The sequence below is a fragment of the Diadema setosum genome, chromosome 17 (assembly GCF_964275005.1).
Source record: "Diadema setosum chromosome 17, eeDiaSeto1, whole genome shotgun sequence".
In the NCBI taxonomy this organism is placed as follows: Eukaryota; Metazoa; Echinodermata; class Echinoidea; order Diadematoida; family Diadematidae; genus Diadema; species Diadema setosum.
In genome coordinates this window covers 9,879,253-9,892,052 of record NC_092701.1, presented here as the reverse complement: position 1 = coordinate 9,892,052, position 12,800 = coordinate 9,879,253, and the positions used below count along the sequence as shown (strand labels likewise).

The 12,800-nt window shown below is 40.1% G+C and overlaps 1 protein-coding gene across 1 annotated transcript in view; it reads right to left on the bottom strand.

Annotated features, from left to right (window-relative positions):
* Positions 1-434: 434 nt before the first annotated feature.
* LOC140240359 (uncharacterized) overlaps positions 435-12,800 on the bottom strand; it is a 53,040-nt gene continuing 40,674 nt past the window's right edge. The window contains exons 4-5 of the mRNA XM_072320124.1: positions 3,214-3,425; positions 435-662 (exon numbers count right to left, since the gene is read on the bottom strand). Of these exons, the coding sequence (XP_072176225.1) occupies positions 435-662; positions 3,214-3,425 (440 nt within the window). The remainder of the gene's footprint in view (positions 663-3,213; positions 3,426-12,800) is intronic.

The window sequence follows — 12,800 nt, the reverse complement described above, 5'->3', positions numbered from 1 at the left end:
TTGTCCCGAATAAGTCGACTTGCCGAGTTCCAACAACTCATTATCATGTCTTCTTGACCTAAATAAGTCGATTTGCCGAGTCCCAGAAACTCGGCTTCTCGGTATTTAACGTGTCTTCTCGTCTTCATATCTCGTCATCTGGTTGGCACTTTTAAGCTTCCGTAGAAAACCAAGTTTACCAAGAAACAATAAAAATCCCACGATGGCAAGGTACCAGACTTGGGGATTTGGGGGTGGGGGTGGGGGAGGGGGTAAAGCAGAGAGCCCATTCGACAAAAAAGAAACCGCGCGTACTGGCGCATTCTTGGCGGTCATGAACAGACATCTGAGGCCTGGAGGAATGAACAGGGAAAAACTTGGAAGCCTATAATTATACCAATAGCACATGTATGTAAAGATGATGCTGGCCTGGTTGGTTTTTGTGGGTGAGATGACTAGAAGACCGGGTTTTGTGCATTGGTAGCCATGGCGGGCGAGAAACGATTGAAGGCAACGATGTAATCCTTGACGAGGGCCAGGGGAGCGCCCGCATTCAGGTGCAACTGCATCATGTAGCGATGACCCCACGGCGGAAGCGTCACGCCCAAGTTCAGGGTGCGAATGTTGGTGGCGCTGGCCACGCCTGACGGCAGACCGGTCCAGTGTTCCAGGCATGCCTCCATCTGGATGTGCAAAATTTACAGTAACAAAAACAAAAAATAAAACAAAGCAAAAAACAAGCAAAATACCACGGTTACTTTGGCCAATATCATAGGGAAACTCAGCCAAGATGGTTAATCCTCCCTTTGTTTGTAAGGCAGGCAGCTACAATTAACGAGTTAAAAGTCAGGTTAAGGTCATCTTTTGAAGTATAAGTATTCTGTGTTTGAATTATGTATGTTAATTTTTAATGCGAAGTAGAGTATTATTATCATTTTAGCTGCGCAAAATAAATATACGTTATAAGATGATGGTGGTGATTATTATTGTTATTATTATTATTATTATTATTGTTATTATTATTTTTATTATTGTTATTATTATCATTATTATTATTTTTATTATTATTATTATTATTATTATTATTTTTATTATTATTATTATTATTATTATTATTTTTATTATTATTATTATTATTATTTCACTTCAAGAAGCTACCAGCAGCGCGCCGGAAGAAATTTAATCAAAATGAATACAGAGGAACATTGAATGAACAGATAGCTCTGGCATGTCTGGGAAAGGGTGGGGGATCTCGGTCTCCCCCACCTCCCGGGTTAGATTAAAATGTCAGGGCGCTAGCTCAACTTTTAGTGTCTGCAAAACTTGCCAAGAACTGTTACAGCTGTGAAACATAATTTGGACAGTTACTATCTGTTCTAAGGATTTTATGAACATGCATTATGATCCGCTTCATGCTAACTGGGGATGGATCGTAGGACGAGTCGGGAGTGAAATTGACGCTAAGTCAGCAATTTGGTTTACAATACAGTTAATGATTTATCTTCACCTCTCTTCACTGTACTGCAAGGCACTCCAATAATTCATACTGAAACATTCTCTCACGTATTCCGTGTTGTGAATGCAAAACTTTCCTGTTTCTTTTAAGGCCAACTTTTGAGTAGTCCGGAATTATCCTTTAAACTACACATAAGAATTGCTCTCGAGGGACTACATTACACCTATAAGATAATGAAACAGATCCTAATCAAAGGATTGTTATAGAGAGCGTACACGTGACATGCATTTTTTGCCCATCACGTACTTAGTAATTGATTCTGCTTATGACCTGCTGTCATGAATACAGTATAATGGCCGGTCATTAGCGCTTTCACGTTGCAATGGTGACTGGGTGATGTTTCTTCGTTAAATCTTGTTTATTAACAGGCGAAAATGGCTTTCACGGCTTAAAATTAAAACGGCTACCTTTGAAATGCTTTTGACGACAAGGATCTGTTTCAGAATTTTATAAAGCAAATAATACACACTATTTTGCTTAGACATTACCATAATTACCCACAGAAGGACCTTTGAAATAGTTCAAACATCCTCGGCCATTGCCACGGGTGTGTTGGAATGTTCCAAAAGTACTTTGTGTAAGTAATCCCTATTATATCCCTCATGTAAAGCTTCTTGCCATAGGATTGTACAGAGCACGAACATGGTGTAGTTCTACTAGCTAGCTACGAGCAGCTGGATGCGGTGCAATTGGTTACTAGCCAGCGTGATATAGTACTTTTGGGAATCCACGATTTGCACCCAATTGTGATCGTGTGATCGATATCTACATTTCTCACTTAAGAATGTACGCAGTGCGCGTAGTAGCGATACTTTTGAGCGACAGTCCTGTGGCTTGTAGCTAGCTAGCTAGCGCTAAGAGCTAGAGAGCGCGGAGCGATATCGACATTTCTCACTTAAGAATGTACGCAGTGTGCGTAGTAGCGATACTTTTGAGCGACAGTCCTGTGGCTTGTAGCTAGCTAGCTAGCGCTAAGAGCTAGAGAGCGCGGAGCGCGCGGTGTGCGACAGCATTTTACAGAAATCTGTGGTGCGATGACATGGCGTGGGTGTGTAACGTTAGTGGACGTGTGATCAATGCATTCAGCTCAATTGACAAAGTGACTGCTTCAAGTAACGGAAGAATGATCGCAGGAGGACACCATATCTGGTACGAATTACTAGTATACCGATTTTGAAGATGATCTGGGTAACGAAGCCGCTTTAGGCTTACTTCTGAAATCTAACGTAGTCCTGGACCTCCTCGATCTTTCGGAGTTTTGCACGCTGTAGTGTAGCTCGTGTGTAAGAATCAACAACAGCGCAGCGGTGTAGTTCGGTATGCGCTGCACGCACTGCTGCTGCACTGCTACGGCCTAACGTTAGATTTATCGTTCACGAAACCTGCACACGTTTCCAAAAGGGAACCGTCATTACTCTAGTATAACGCTCGAGAGGGATATAAAACAAATATCGACTGCTTTCTTTCGGGCCATGGTAAAACTATTTGACCTCGGTGATATCTAAACAGTGCCATGTCCCTCGACTTCGTCTCGGGACATAGCACTGTTGAGACATCACCTCGGTGCAAATAGTTTTACCATCTCCCTCTGCAGCAGTCGATATTTGTATACTAATTTCCTCACTGATATGTATTGTTTTTATCTTGCTGCACAATACAAACAACAAAGAAATTTTCAAAAAAAAAAGAAGAAAGAATTTAAAAAAATCAAAGCGTACCCCAAAGCAGGAGAGGGCAGAGAGCAGGCAGCATGGTATCTTCCCGCGGACAGCGGCCTGGGCCGCTACGCCAACAGAGACGTCCAGCTCTACACTCTTAATGCAGTCCAGTGGAATGCTCAAGTAGTGAACGATGTCAACGGCTCTGCCGGTGACCATGTAGCCGGACGGTCTCTTGTCCACACCGTGTGCCAGGGAAGTCACAGAAAGCCCTGCAGGGTTAATTTATGGTCATGTCACACTGGTACATTATTTTAAGGCTGATTTATGGCAAGATCGGGCAGTTCTAAGGAAATAAAAATGTCCCTATTATTATGTGTTCGTATGTGTTTAACTTTCTGCGATAATCAATAACCAATAATTGATAATAATTGATACACCAAAATGCCATAGAGTTTGCCTAAAGGTGATGTTCAACTAAAGAGGGTTCGCCTCAAGAGATATCTCTGTCCTTTTCCTTACCTCGGTTTTGCATTTTTATTCACTCCAAAACTTCACATGGAATGCCATATTCATTTATGTTCATGGGAAACTCGTAACATTTTTTTTTTTTTTTTTGCTTTTAGAGATATGCCTCCAGCATTCTGAAATTCATCTCATGTTACTTGTATACTTACATAATATATGATGTTGCTGGAAATAATCAATGTCATTGAACCGGAACTTCAATAATTAACAGTTTAACATTGCCTTACTCTAAACAGAATACCGTGCATTACAAAGTCAAGGGGGAAATGTCATGACAATAATACGTGTAAATGTATTTCATTCAAATCTATTATGGTTGAAGTGAAAATATGACATTAGCATGTGAAATTCGACTTTCCTCTTGCTCTCGCGAAACAGTGACATCGGACACACCCACATAAATGATGTTCTGTTAAACGAATCGATGATTTAATTCGTCTACTCGAACCTCTCCTACTGGTTTGTTCATGACTAAATTAATGAGTTCTTGCCTGCTTGCGTGCAGTTATTTTCATTGCAACTGGAAAAAAATGCCCTACGTTGATGTAAATTTTCAATCAGTTGCAATAAAAACAACTCGACGAAAGAATTCATGAATTTGAATAAATCATACGCAGTACCCGTGCATGTTGCAAGGACAAGAACAAGCAGTCTGTTAGTCTGGGTGCCAGAGGCTGAACCTTGTTTTACCGTCCACCCAATGTTTTTTTGATGGTTTTACTCTATTTCGAGGGTGCTGAATCCAAATCTGGATGATGCAACTCTTGCATCCTTGAGGGTTTTGAGATATTCAAGATGGCCGCCAAAATGGCCGCCAATACGGGAAATTCCCATTCATTTCCTTCTAAATGGTGAGAAATTGAAAACAATTAATGGTTTTGCCCTATTTCGAGGCTGCTGAATCCGATTCTGGATGATGCAACTGTTGCATCCTTGAGGATTTTCAGATATTCAAGATGGCCCCCAAAATGGCCGCCAAAACCGAAAATTCCCAAGTATTTCCTTTTAGATAGTGAAAAACTGAAAATAATTGATGTTTCTATCCTATTTCGAGGGTGCTGAATCCGAATCTAGATGATGCAACTCTTACATCCATGAAGTTTTTGAGATATTCAAGATGGCCGCCAAAATGGCCGCCAATTGAAACCGGAAATTCCCATTCATTTCCTTCTAAATGGTGAGAAATTGAAAACAATTGATGGTTTTACCCTGTTTCGAGGGTGCTGAACCCGAATCTTGGTGATGCAACTCCTGCATTGTTGAAGATTTTGAGATATTCAAGATGGCCGTTAAAATGGCCGCCCAAAACGGAAGTTCCCATGTATTTCCTTCTAAACGCTGACAATTTGAAAGCAATTGGTGGTTTTTATCCTATTTTGAGTGTGCTGAAATCCGAAGCGGCATTATTCAACTCTTGCGTCCTTAAGGGTTTTGAGATGGTATAGATGGTCGCCAAAATGGCCGCCAAAACGGAAATTGATATGTAGACCCCCTATTTCCTTCTAAATAGTGTAAAATACAAAACAGTTGGTGATTTTACACTATTTTGTGTTTACTGAATTTGAAGCTCCAGGATACAGCTCTTGCTTCATTAATGGTTTTGAGATGATAAAGATGGCCGCCAGAATGGCCCCCAAATGATAATGATATAGCGCTTAATACTGATGTTTCTAAGCGCATCGATCCGGAAAAAAAAAAGAAGTATGACATTAAAATAAAAAAGAGCATTATGTAAATATACGTATTATGATATAACATGCAGCTGCAAAACAACACCATTAAAGTTGAGTAAACAGATAAGTTTTCAACAATGACTTGAACTTGAACAATGGCCGTCAAAAACGAAAATTTCCATGTAAGCCCCCCATTTCCTTCTAAGTGGTGTAAAATTGAAAACAATTGACGGTTTTACGCTATTTCGATATTTCGATGGTGCTGTATGCAAACCCGCTGGTTGATGCAACTTTCGTGTTTTGTTTTGTTTTGTTTTGTTTTGGTTTGGTTTTTGGGGGTTTGAGATGTCAAAGATGACCATCGAAACAACTGTCAAAGATTGGAAATTTTTAGACCCTATTCAGCACCCTCGAAACTTGGTTGTTGAAATTTGTGCATTTTTTAGGGTTTTTAGATGTCCAAGATGACCGCCAAAATATCTGGCAGAAATTCCAATGTTAATATATTTTTCTTTATGGTGAAAATGTTGAAATAAATTGATGGTCTTACTCAATTTCGAGGGTGCTGAAGGTCTTTGAAGGTTTTGGGACATCCTTAAATGTCCTGTATAAACGGAAACTCCTTAATATTTTCTTATATTTAAATGTAAAGTATTGTTTGTTTGTTTGCTTGCTTTTATTTCTGCATTCAATCAGATGCAATTTGAATGCAAACTTCAAAAAGTACAAAGACAAAGAATAACAAGTGCAGTGAAATAAATCGATAACAGTACATAAATAGATACACATAGGTGATTGCATTGAGCGTAAAATGGACAGAAACGTAAAATAAGATATACAGTATTTTTCAGTAAACAACAGAGATCATTGAATGCAGGAGACCACCATCATAAGCGATTAAGCTTGAAATGGATGGAGGCCTCATTGAAATGGATGGAGGCCTCTAACGCGAAGCGGGGGGGGGGGTAGATTAAACCCAGGGTGAAAAGTTATAATTCTTATTCGTGTTAAGATTCAACTCAGTTGACTAAATTTGTCAAATAAGACAAAAGTTATTGGGATCTAAAATGACTGTCACAATGGTATTGCACATAATATACTGAGATATTCCGATATGTCTCGAAGACAGTTGCGGCGAGGTAACAGCTGGTATTCTAATTCCTTCTGCACTGTAACTGGTTGTTGAATGTCTTTTTCTTGTGCACGGGGGGGGGGGGGATTTGCAGGTGCATGTGTTCCATTTTTGATACACGCAATGTATAAATCTCTAATATCTTTTTTAACCGTATCATTGTTATCATATATTGAGTCATATTGTTATTATTTCCAGAACGACAATGGTTCATCCGCCTACAGCATGTGGCTTATCCGACCCCAAATCTGCATTAGAGAAGAATTTGCTATATAACTGTATAATTGTACTTTTTTCTCTATGTTTCGGTCATTGTTGTACCCGTGCTCCCCATCTCAATCTTTAACTCGATTTTAACTTGGACCTACGCTCAACAAGCTCGCTTTTAAGTAGGTTCCTTCATATTTCTTTAACATTCTTTCACAGATTCAAAACTTCATAGATCGACCACTATATGTTTTATATATTTGCAATATTTCATGTATATCACCAGCTTGATATCATGTTCTTCATTTAATTTGATATATTTGATATATTTATATTTGATGTATTTTTTCATCGAGAAATATGAAAATAAATCGAAATCGAATCGAAATGGAACTTTAACACGTACTGGACAAAAGAATTGATATTGACATCATACTGAAACTTACAAACACAAAGACACGACTGAAAATGTCTTTATGCATAATTAATATAATGCTTGTGGTCGAAAATAATATGGCTCCACAGATGTGAAGTTAATCCTTTTCGGCTATCAATAGAGTAAAACTAGAGCACTCGCAATCGAGCACATGTATCCCTCGAATCGGTCTCCCATACTCCATCTGCATTACTTTTTAGGCCAGAATTTTGTATGATACGGCAACTGTTGCAGGATACGATAAAATCCAAACTGGTGTAGGTGTATAAGATTTGAGTATGATACATTTACATAACAAATTTGAAAAAAAAAAAAATCGGTCAAGAAACAAGACAGCGTCGCACACACAAGCAGACCCTGTAAAATTTACCTTTTCATGTGTAAAGATGGAACAAGTGAGGGCCTTATACCGCCAAAACCAATATGGGCATCTTCATTTTAGCATAATGCACCTTTTTGCCAAATTTGAAGAAAATCTTATCAGAAATGTGGCTGATAGAGCACACACAAGAAATGTGCATTGGCATCCAAAGTCGGAACACTGAGGACGCCGTCACCACAAACTGTTGTGTCCTTCATGAAGAATGATCACCTATACTCCTTCCTAGCAAGTCTGAATAAAATCTGTTGAGTAACAATCAAGTTATTGCATAAATAAGCACTTTTGCAAATTTTTGACACGATCAAGGTGACCTTTGACCCTGTAAAAGGTGGAACAGTGGGGGCAGCATTATCAATAGGCATAGATGTATAGATTTGACTATGATATATTTACATACCAAATTTGAAAAAAGAAATTGGTCAAGAAACGAGGCCAGCGTCACATACCCAAGTAGACCCTTTAAAATTTACGTTTTCATGTATAAAGACGGAAGAAGCGAGGGCGCCATCACCAAATACACCTTCATGCCAGATTTGAAGATGATCGAAGAAAAACTGCAGCCAGTAGAGCGCTCACAAGCAGGCCCTACTGAATTTACCTTTTTATGTATAAAGACGGAACAAGCGAGGGCGCCATCAACAAAAGCAATACTAGTAGGCGTCTTCGTCTTATCATAATACACCTTTATGCCAAATTTGAAGATGATCGATGAAGAACTGCAACCAGTAGAGCGCTCACAAGTAGACCCTACTGAATTTACCTTTTCATGTATAAAGACGGGACAAGCGAGGGCGCCATCACCAGAAATAATAGGCCTCTTCATCTAACCATAATACACCTTCATGCCAAATTTGAAGATGATCGAAGAAGAATTACTGCAGCCAGTAGAGCGACACAAGCAAACCCTATTGAATTTACCTTTTCATGTATACAGACGGTACAAGCGAGGGCGCCATCACCAAAAACAATAGGCGTCTTTATCTAACCAAAATACACCTTCATGCCAAATTTGAAGATGAACGGAGAAGAAACGCAGCTGGTAGAGCGCTCACAAGGAAATCTCTGCGGCGGCGGCGGCGGCGCCGGACGCGGCGCGACGAGGCCAAATCCATAGTATCCTCCGAACTCTGTTCGGGGGGTACAATGAAATTATGGCATACTGGTATTTGGTGTTCAAACTTGTCTTGTATTCTGATCTGGTCTTGTATTCTTATGAAACTTGTCGCATATTCTGATTACGTCATTGGAAATTATTGCACCCATGACCACTATAGTAGATATCAATAAGGGTAATTTCGAAAGCACTCTGCGCGATTATGATATTCGTAAGTACTGCGTTATTAGCTATTACCCTACATGTTGTCGTTTGTTTTTTATTCATTTTTTTTACGGCGCGTTACCTGTGATTTTCCATCCCCTCGTGTGTTTCTAATATACACTAAGCAAAAAATAAGTTCCCCCTAGCATTTGTGGACATTTCTCAAAAAGTATTCAACCGATTTTCATAATTCAAACGGAAATGGATAAGGCACAAGAGAAAAACTGTGTTAGGGAGATATCTTCGTCGCGACGATATGAGACAAAAGATCGTCGCCAATCGTCCCCGACGATCCAAATTTTGGGCCTCATGTGCTCATTACTGCGCTATTTTTGGCTCATTATAAATATCAACAAAAGATGGTTCCGACGAGTCGGAACGAAGTCGTCTCTTTTCGTCGCGACTAATCAATTAAGGAGGTCTTTTGTCGATCGGCGAAGCGTTTCAGTGATTGTTCAAACGTCGCACATCGTCCCCGACGACTGCGTATTCAACTTGACTAACCGTTTTGTAAAGGTTTTGGTGATGGTTTCGCGTCGCTCATCGTCCCGACGATTGACCATTGAATTTAAATCACCGTTCCGCGGCGAGTTTGTTAATCCATAATTGTTCAAACGTCGCACTTATCGTCCCGACGATTGTCCATTCAACTTGAATCACTGGTCAGAGACGCGTTTAGTAATTGTTAAAGCGTCGCACATCGTCCCTAGGCTTGCCCAATTGAACTTAAATCAATGGTATGAGTTTGAAACGTCGCACATCGTCCCGACGATTTCTCATTCAATAATAGAAATTGCTCGATGCTGAGGTGTTTATTTTTTCTAACATCGCGAGTGGTCCCGACGATTGCCCATTGAATTGAAATTGTCGTTCAATGATTGCCACCAGGGTAATTCATCTTCTATGAAGCCTTGCTCTTATGTTTGCCATACTTGTCTGTAGACAATACAAAAACATCGTAACGAGATCCGATGGCTGTCAGACTCCCGAAATTCTTGAATGAATCATGAAAAAAAAAGTGATGAACGTACATTATTATCTTTTTACAAGTCCAGAGCTTGAAAGAAAACATCCGGCATTTATTTCATCATCGTACGGAGTTGAATATCATTGTTATTCATTTCCGATCGTCAAAGCAAATTTCCGACACTTATATTAACATCTTTCAGAGCTGAATGTTATTGCTATTTACTTTCGAACGCATAAGCAAATATCCGGCATTTAGATCATCGTACGGAGTTGTATATCATTAGTAGTCATTTCCGAACGTCAAAGCAAACATGCGATATGTATTTAATCACCGTACGGAGTCGAATATTACTGTTATTCATTTCCGAACGCAAAATCGAATTTCTGACATTAATTTTAGCACCGTACGGAGCTGAATCTTACCGTTATTCAAATCCAAAAGTATAAGCATCCTTGGTATAAGCAAACATCCGACATTTATTTTAGTACCGTACGGAGTCGAATATTACCGTTATTCATTTCCAAAAATAAAAACAACATCTGACATTTATTTTAGCATCTTATACGGAGTCGACTGTTACCGCTGTCCATTTCCAAAAGTAAAGGCAAACATCCGACTTTTTTTGGTGGCCCGACGTGCGTTTTTGGTGGCCCCGGTCCACCGAGCCACCGTTAGTGTCGAGCCCTGGTGTATACCTCACTAACCTCAGCTTGTTGGGGAAACTTATACTGCCATACGAGGGGAGATGCTTTCATCTCTTCTAGAGAGCTTCCCTATGAGCGAATGAAAATCTTTGTTTGGCATTTTCATTTCTATACTCCACCATCATTCGTTGTTTCCAAACATTTTCATGATGTCGGTATTTCAATATCATAATATTTTTCTTAATGTATTCCATTTTCATTCCTTGACCAAAGTCAGTAAGTCCGCCACAAGTACGGTAATCGCTACGTTTCGCGCAGTGCAATATGTGCCGAAGTGCGAAACACGTGGTTATCAAGTTCAATGAAACGCGCCGTCCATGCGTGCTTCTTGTTTGGTTTCGTAGTAGCTCCATGGTTACGGCAAAGGCAATAAACGGAGGAGGCACCCCGTATAGTGTTTTTCGTTTACAGTAAACAGTTTACATTCGATACAAATAAAGTCACGTCTTTTACTGTATGATGATCGCCAAGTCGGGAAGAAGACAGTATCTAGAGGAACTTTTCTGTTGATATGTCCGTTATGTTCATTCTAATTTTCACACGCAGTGGTACGCAGATTTTATGAGTGTGAGATCGAAAGAAGTTTCAATAATGTTGCCATGATATTATGTAAGCCTACTGTTGTGTAATTGGGTAGGTATAGCTCTTACACTATAAACTTCGGCTTGTTGCAGCGGCATCTAGGAAAGCGATATCTTCTTCAGCATTCGGGACCTTTTGTATATTATCATTATTTTTTTGACATGAGAGAGAGAGAGAGAGAGAGAGAGAGAGGAAAAAAACCGCCACCCGTTCAAGGGCGTATACAAAGCAAACGAATCGCAAAGTAGATCAACCCGGGGGGGGGGGGGGCGTTTCATCAACGAGTTCGTCGGAGGTTTTCACCGACAAATTTGCTATCAGCCAATCAGACGCAAGGATTTCAGTAGCTTTTAACAGTTGTCAGTGTAAATCACTGACATAAAGTTTCGTGAAACGGTCCCCAGGAAGGTGGATTCATGGTACAATATTCCGTATGGCATACCAGCAATACAAACAGACACGTTACTGCAAAATAAATGATAGAACACAGCAAGCGAGCAGGCTAGAATCAAACCTCCTTTTGTAGGAAAGTCCAACAAAAGTCTTACAACATACCTGTAATAGGGGGTTCACACGTACACAAATTAGCATGTTACAGAACTCAATTTTTGTTACCCTTTAGCAAACTCCAGTCTTTTGCACATGTGGACACACACACACACACAACAGAAAATTAGTGCGAACCAGTAGCGCGATGCATAACCTCAGAAATCTTGCTGATATTTCTGAACGAGCGCGGTATTTGCCCCGGCAGTACTTGAACGGTCGGGTTTAGAAACTTGATTGAGTTCTTTTATTCCCATCATTAACAACAGCGTGCTCTCCACACCACTGTGAGGCACAAGAACAATAGTTTCATCGATTGGCAATTAGCGGGTTATTTTCTGTACGTGTGAACGGTTGCAAAAAAAAAAAAAAAAAAAAAACAACAACAACAACAACAACAACAAAACTCAAGTTTCCGAGGGTGGCTGGAGCGTCTGAACCAAAAAGTGTACAATCCTCGCGTGTACGCTCTTTTGTCTGAAAAGTTGGGAAAAAAAACCTCGAGTATTGGAGCATGTTCAATAACGCGCTATTTTGCACATGTGAAGGCGGGTTGTAGAGCCCACTAATGTCAAAATCGCCCACTAATGTCAAAACAACCACTAATGTCATAACACGTCGACGACAAATGTCAAAACAACCACTAATGTCATAACGCGTCGACGACAAATGTCAAAACAACCACTAATGTCATAACACGTCGACGACAAATGTCAAAACAACCACTAATGTCATAACACGTCGACGACAAATGTCAAAATCGGATCAACCACTAATGTCATAACACGTCGACGACAAATGTCAAAATTTCCATTTTTACTGCAAATGTCATAACACGTCGACGACAAATGTCAAAATCGGATTAACCACTAATGTCATAACACGTCGACGACAAATGTCAAAATTTCCCAATTTTCTGCAAAATGTCCTGACGCGTCACAAGGGCGGATCGAGGAATGCCATAAAGGGGAGGCGCCTTTACAAAATCAAAGGTTGGCACGACCCTCGCCCCCCCCCCCTTTTCTTATTCTTATTTCTGCTGTGTTCACAAAATAAAGAGAGGGGGACACTAAAGGGGGATGCGCCCCCTCTAAATCCGCGATTCCGTCAACCACAAATATCAATATTGGATTTACCACAAATGTCATAACACGTAGACCACAAATGTC